This window comes from Caloenas nicobarica, chromosome Z, assembly GCF_036013445.1.
Source record: "Caloenas nicobarica isolate bCalNic1 chromosome Z, bCalNic1.hap1, whole genome shotgun sequence".
Lineage (NCBI taxonomy): Eukaryota > Metazoa > Chordata > Aves > Columbiformes > Columbidae > Caloenas > Caloenas nicobarica.
In genome coordinates, this window is record NC_088284.1 from 29,422,252 (window position 1) to 29,429,816 (window position 7,565).

Consider the following 7,565-nt stretch of genomic DNA (forward strand, 5'->3'; position numbering starts at 1 on the left):
CTCGGCCCCTCCCCTGCTGCCACGGAGCACATGGCAATGTTTTGGTTGATCGGTTTGATTCGTTTTGTTGTTGGTTGTGTTTTCTTTATTTTTTTTTTTCCCCAAGCAAAATATGCTGCAGCTGGCTGCCTCCGAAGCAACCGCAACATCTCCGAAGAAACTTTCCAGCGGCCTAAAAAAAAAAAAGGCGGGGGGGAGGGAAAAAGCACAACGCTACTTCTCAGGCTGCCTTAACTCCCTGTGCCGCTGCATGCGCGGTGCACTCAGGGACAGTCACACAGCTCCAAGCATTTCCTTGGTGGGAAACCCTGGGTCAAAGGCATTTAGAAAAAATCCCCATATAATCAGGAGTGTGGCTGGGGTTTAAGCCCCATCACCTCCCTGCACTGTAACGAAGGGAAGCCCGATGAACTGGAAAGTCCTAGCAGAGCAGGAGACCTGTTAGACACACGTAACGCAGACGGGGATGTGGCTCTAAGTACCTTGCAAGGTTACAAAACACGGTCGCTCAAGAAAATCCACTTGGTGGTTTCACAGCCCGGGAAGCGACGAGCGCAAAACCCCTTGCTCCGCTCGGGGAGTAGTCTTCAGCCTCCATATTCACACTGCCAGACCGAGGTCGGACTCTGAGCCCCGCGCCGTCTCGTCGTAAATCCAAGAAGAATCCCCAACACGGCGGTTTTCTGCATAGGGTGGTTTATTTTTACCGATGCTACTTCGGGCAGACACTGTGGTTTACAGCGACCACAAGCAACGACCTGCAAACCCTAAGTCTACCCAGGATGATGGAGGGGAGGAAGGGAGGTGGGAGCGCCGGCGCCCGGCAGCGGAGCCCCGGCGAGGCGCCGGCGGCCGCGGAGGCCCCACCGGCCCCGGTGAAGCCCTGCCTTGCCGTGCCCCGCAGGGCTTGTCCGACGGGCGGAGGAGCGAGGAGCCCGGGGGCGGAAGGGGGAAGGGGGGGGCCCGGAGCCCACCCGCCCTTATGCCGATGCTGTAGAGGCGCTGGGCGGGGGGGATACACTGCTGCGGGGGCCAGGCAGATGGAGCGAGAGGCAGGAGCCTCCGCTGCCCCGTCCCGGAGTGGCGGGCTTCAATGTCTGCAAAATTTGCACTTGATAATTTTCTTAAAAGCACTTTGGAAGTCTTTGTTGAAATAGGCATAGATGATGGGGTTGAGGAGGGAGTTGGAGTAGCCCAGCCAGTTGATGACTGCCTCCAGCCACTTGGGCATGTAGCACTTACTGTCACAAAAGGGGAGGACCAGCGCCACGATGAAGAAGGGCAGCCAGCAGAGGATGAAGGTGCCCATAATGATGCCCAGGGTCTTGACAGTCTTCCTCTCCCGGGACAGAGCCATCCTCCGCTTGGCCTCCGTGTTCTTCTCGTTGCGCTTCTCGAAGGAGGGGGGCGGCGGGGAGCCGCACGCCTCGCTGGGGAGCGGCAGGTGAGTCTTGGAGGAGCTGTTGCAGCGCTGGACCTCGATGATCTCCAGAGCGGCCCCGTCCTCACCCTGCCGAACCGCGCCGTTGACACAGGCGCCGGGCTTGTGCTCCACAGTTCGCCGCCAACCCTTGCCGGGCTCCCCGTTGCTTTTCTTCTGCAGGGCGGCCGGGGAGAGGTTGAGGCAGGTGTCGGCGATTTTCTCCTTCTCCGCTTTCTTGACGGTCTTGCGGATCCTGAAGCGGGCCGCCTTGAAGATGCGGCCGTAGAGCACCAGCATGAGGAGGAGAGGGATGTAGAAGGCGCCGAAAGTGGAGTAGATGGTGTACCCGTGGTCCTTGCTGATGGTGCATGCGTCGGGGTCCGAGCGGTCCTCGGGCGTCCTCCAGCCCAGCATGGGCGGGATGGATATCAAGAAGCCGATGAGCCAGGTCAGGCTGATGAGCACGGCTGCCCGCCGGGGAGTCCGCTTGTTGACATAGTCGATGGGATCCGTGATGGCCCAGTACCTGTCCAAGGCGATGGCGCACAGGTGCAGGATGGAAGAGGTGCAGCACAGTACGTCCAGCGATATGAAGATGTCGCAGGTGACCTGCCCCAGAGTCCACTTGTTCAGAACCTGGTAGAGGGCCGCCATGGGCAGCACCAGCACGGACACCATGAGGTCGGTGACGGCCAGCGAGCCGATGAGATAGTTGGCCACGGTTTGCAGGGAGCGCTCCAGGGCGATGGCCGCGATCACGCAGGCGTTGCCGCTCACGGCGCACAGGATGAGTGTGCCCAGGAGCAGGGAGGTGAGCAGCTGGTAGCCCAGGGTCACCTCTGCGAGGCCGGGGCCGCCTGCCCCCTCGGAGGAGCGCTCTGGGGAGGTAGTGTTGTTGGCTACATCCATGCCGGGCGGGGGGGTCGCTTCAAGAGATGGGCATGGAAGAGGCGCCGGTCACTTGTGCGCTCCCCTGGCAGGAGGCATCGCCGCCCCGTGCGCTTTGGCCACGCCGGGCAGCCCCCCCGCTCCGTCACCCCTCCCTCCCCTTTATAGCGCGGCAGGAGGCGGCCGAGGCGCGGAGGATGGCGGCTGGCGGAGCCGCCCCGCGCCCGCCCATTCTCACCGCCTCTGCCCAGCGTGCAGCCCCAGGCGGCGGGGGCGGCCCTCCCGCCACCGCTCGCCGAGCTGCTGCCCCTTGCTCCGCCGCTCTCCCACACCGCACCTTCCTGCTCTGTCTCTCCGCTCTCCCCTCGCGTTCTCCCTCCCTCCCTCCTTCCCCTCCCCTTCCGTCCCCCCCTCCATCCCGCCCTTCCGCGGGGGGGTCTCTCTGGGTCGCCATCGTCCCCCGGCGCCGCCGGCGGACTGGGCGGGAGGGTGCGGGTGTCCGTCACTCCCCACCGCCCCTTCCCCGCTGCGGGGACACAGCAGAGGAACCCACCACGACTTCGCCCTACCCCCGCCCCCTCCAAATCTCCTCCCCTCAGCTCCGCCCCGGTCTGCGGGGGCTCTGGGCTTCCCCTTGGGACAGGCGCTGGAGCTTGTGCGGGGAGTGTGAAGCGGAGAGCGACTTTCCGTGGCCAGGCACTGTCGCCTAGGGCAAGGGGCACTGCCCACCCCAGGGCTGCCTGGGAACAGGGGTGCCGGGGCGGGTGGTGCCGGAGGTATTTATCGCCACCTGCAGGCAGGCGGCGGCCGCCCGAGGGCGCGGCGCCCGGTGAGGACTCGGCCGGGCGTCCCCGGTTGCCGGGGCTGGTGGGACTATCTGCTGGTCTGCAACCTCGCCCCCTGCCCGGCCGCCACTCCGGCCGCAGCGGGCACAGTGCGGCCGGGATTTGCCCGGGGAGCAGCACCAGTCGTGCCGCCGACGGTGCAGGGCAAGAGGGATCATGGGCAGCAGTGTCGCATGGGTGTCTCGGGAGTGATTGCTGTACAGTGCTGGGCAAGGCTCCCCCTCAGTCACTGAAGAATGCTGTAGCAATGAAAAGTCCCATTCGTGAAGATTTCATGCCCTGTCCCCAGCGCCCTGCCGCGGGAAGGGCTGTCGCTGCCGTCGGGGGCTTCGCGCCAGTGCGCGGCTCCCTTTCGCCTGGTTCCCCGCAGAAAGACAGCATCGCCGTCCGACCCTACCGAGACGGGAATAACTATGCAATACGCTATTGAAATTACTGTCCTCTCAAGAAAACAATAATAACAAAAGAGAAAGAAAAAGAGGTAAAAAAAGAAAAAAAAAAAAAAAAGAGGGAAAATGTATATAATGTGTTATCGTTCCTCCTGACAGGAGGGGGAAAGGCTGAGTCCGAAAGTGAAATGACAAAAATATATCTGGGAACAATCTTGAATAAAAAAGAGTGTCAGACTGACACATCGTAAGTAAATCAGTTAATAACCACTAAATAGAACAAACAATCACAGACCTGGGAAACATCTATCATTCAAAGAAAAAAAAAATAAAGAGCGATGTTATTGCCAGGCGTAACTCTAGCTGTCTGTGAAAGGTAAAAGAAAGTCCTCTGACTTAACTTCGGTGGCCCACTTTCTACTGTCTTGCGGCTCAGTATTTCCAACGGTGCGAGATCTTTGACTCTACTTTGTAATAGAGCCACGGAAGCTCAGAAAACGCAGAAAGCCCAATAAGTAATTGCTTACCAGGAAGAACTGCCAGATTCTAACTTAATCAAACTTGCACAGCCCCAGTTTCCTCATCTTCTCTCAGTCAGCACTTAAAAATAAGGCTGAGTTCACAACTACACAACATTTGGACAGATTCCGGCCAATTCATCTTTACAAGCAGACCAGGCTTGTGGTCTGGACTATAAACGATCGAGGCACAGAGATGCGCTGGATGAGCGGAGCAGCGCTGCACTCTTGCATGCCCGTTGTGTTAGCTGATCGTGCTAACATTTACATGCTCTGTGCCCTATTGAATGAAGACTTACACTGTTGAGACACAGACAAAACGTAATCGACATTTAAGAGTGCTTTGCGCCTTGACTACCAAACCCGACCTTCTTTTTATTGTTTCCTCAAATGCACGACACCGTTGCCTTCTCAGCACTTGCCGATTTAAAGACCCTTTCCTTTCAGTGAAATCAAAGTTTGTGCTTCTTGTTGTTTAGACCCAACCTGATGCAACGAAGAAAGTGCAAGTCTGTGAGGCAGGAAAATCTCAAAGAGATCGTCCTAGCTTTCTTGCATGGTGCTGGCAAGTCATTAGCCTAATTAGATTACCCTGAAATTAGCGTTTCAAAGCCACAGGGGATGGAGCTTTTAGGAGTCCACGAAGGGCTCTTGGGCTATTTCCGAAGGTGTTTTGTACTGACACTGTCAAGGGAAATCAATCCCAGATACTTTTTTTTGCTGGGGAAGAGTCGACAAGGTCCTTTTTCAACTGAAATATTTTAAATCGGCTTTGCTTTTTGAATTTACTTTTTGTTTAGAGACTGAAAGTCATTTCATTCTGAATTAAATTGAGAAGCAATTTAGGCAACCATGGAGGAAGGGAAGGGAGTAGGAGATGGAAGACGTAGACGAAGGAAAACTCACTCTTTTGATGTGATAGTGTCTTTAATCCTATTGAGCATTTATACAGCAAAATGCCGGTTAAACTTTCAAGCAACTAAATGATGTGCTAATGTCTTTAGATAACCCAAGTGAAGCACCTAGGGAAATTCTTTAAGGAAATTCCTCATAAAATCAAAGCTGATTTGAGAGTAAACGGAACCTTAACACCCCACAACCTTAAAAGTCCAATTAAAATGTTAATGTTATTCAGTTACGACACAGCTGCAGCAAACAAGAGGTTCTTCAGTAAGTATGAAAAGAAAAAGCATTAACAACTGTGGCAGAAGATGCTTTCCTGAGCATCTTCATTCTACACATTTAAAAAGAAAGAGAGAGCGCTACATATTCTTGATGCTTTCAGATTATGACTGTGCTATCTATTTGCCAAAGTAAAACTGAAATGCTACAATTTGATTGCAGCATTTTGTTCATTTGGTTGCATATTACACTCTGATTTGAAAAGGATTTGGGTTTTGTTTTTTTGGGTTTTTTTTCACTTTACTATTCACTAGGATAAGATATAACATTTGTGTTATTCAAGAAATTATATTCCATCAATGGTTTCAAAATGAACAGGCTTTAATAGGGAGCTAAGGAAATTAACAAATTCTTTGCACTAAAACTGATCCCGTATGTGCAGTTTTCTGTGAGAGAAATTCCAGACAGGTGGAAGGGAAGATGTGTCAGGAGACAACTTACCAACTACAGTCTTCTTGAGTTTTCTCATTAGGCATCTTGGAAATACAGCCAACAGGAATTAGCAGTACTCTACACTGTTGAAAACCTTCTGACGAATAGCTATAACTGTCAAATACAGACAAGAAAACAAGAATTTCATGGCTGAAGTGACTGTATAATTTTAATCCATTCCTTTCACACAAGCACACACATTTCACTATGAGATCTAGTTCAGGATGCCTGCTCCCAGCTTTCATAAAGCACAAAATGTTTCACACTACTTTAACAAATTTGAGCTTTATACTGTAAAAAACCAAAATCTGTAAGAAGAGGATAGAAAAGTTTAAGGCCAATGCTAGTATTGTAGCTGCATATCTCTCAGTCAGACTGCTCTGGATTAAAATGACTCCAAATTTGGCACTGTTTAGTCCAGCCAGGAACATAAGTGACTTTCAGTATCAGTAGCAGAACTGTTCCCTGTGTCCAGTCTCTAGCTATGGTGACTTTGTGGAGCCCTGCACATCCAACTGTATTTGAGACAATTAGTCTGCTCAGAATCAATACACTACAAATTCAATGCAACAGCACGATAAGGAAGCCTGAATTTCGAGCTTCGTGCCATCTCAGTATTTTTTCCCTTTTGGGGCATGGAGGTGGGCTGGCTGGGTCTCCATGGTTTCCTGTCCAGCCAGCTCAGAGCTGGCTAGCTGTGGCCCACTAGGAGCTCTGCAGCACTGAGCCATTCCAGTAGGTCTGCAAGAATCAGCTTGGGTCTGAAAGAGGTAACAGCGTCACCACAGCACACAGCTTCAGGGCTGAGCTAGGTCCTGAAAAGTACTGAGTTATCTCTCAGACTGCCCCCCCGACACTCCCAGGTCTGCAAACAGAGAACAGTGACACCCAAGGCCAGGCCTGGAAAGACGTGCTATCTCTGGTGCCAGTCATGCCAAAGCAGCAGTGGTGCTTCACGGCTTCAACAGGTCTTGGGTGGTACAGCTGGGTTCACGTGCCACTGATTCAACTTCTGGTGGCTCTGCTGAACACAGTCAGATTTCTGTTCCCTCTTCATTGCATAGTTAGAAAAGGATCACTAATCTGGGCCTGATAACCCAGAGGAATAAACTGGAAGATGCAGTAATAACCACCATCTCAGAATGCTAGAGTGCCTGTCTATTATGTTTCCCATGTTATTAACCGTGTTTTTCATTGCCTGAGACATCCCAGTTGCCACAATCATCCTAAAAAATGGTGAGCTGACTGCAAGTTCCATTCTTCTATTCTCATTCCACTGATCTGCCTTACTGCAACTCTCATGTTCATCATTTCTACTAAGGCCAGAAACAAATTATTTAGATACACAAGTATTTATTTGTTACTTCTGCCTTTCTCAGCCAAGAGCTTACAGTAGTAACTGAAATTATAACATAACTCAGCATAACTCACGAAAGGGGATAATACATTCCACCTCACAGTCTTAGAATTAATAGAAGAGAAGGTAAACATTTCATCTGGAATGAATAAATGTTATGTATATTCAAGCAACATAACTGAAGTAAAACTGTTACTAGTGACGCTTGCAATCAAAACCATGGGGCAGCTTTTATGCAAGTCTAGAAGTTTAAGATGAATTTTGGAATATGTTCACCTTACTATGATTCCTCTGTGAAGGAAAGAGATTTTCAAGTGTTTTTGTTCAAACATAAGTTTTTATAAGTTTACAGAAACTTCTCAGAAATTTGACATTGGGGGAAAACTCAACTTTAAGCTGAATTTTCAGTGTTGCCCCTTCTATACAAAGTACAAATATGATGAAGAAAGGTTGTCTCTTAACCATTTGCTCATTTTCTTCATACTTAAGCTGCTAAGCAAGGATTTGATTCCAGAGAAACTCTGGGAAAAT

At 51.4% G+C, this 7,565-nt stretch overlaps 1 protein-coding gene across 1 annotated transcript; it reads right to left on the bottom strand.

The window, feature by feature from the left end:
- Positions 1–1,090: 1,090 nt before the first annotated feature.
- On the bottom strand, positions 1,091–2,332 carry HTR1A (5-hydroxytryptamine receptor 1A). Its single transcript, XM_065656904.1, has one exon. It carries the CDS (start codon positions 2,330–2,332, stop codon positions 1,091–1,093), a length of 1,242 nt encoding a protein of 413 aa, XP_065512976.1.
- Between the last annotated feature and the right edge of the window lie 5,233 nt (positions 2,333–7,565).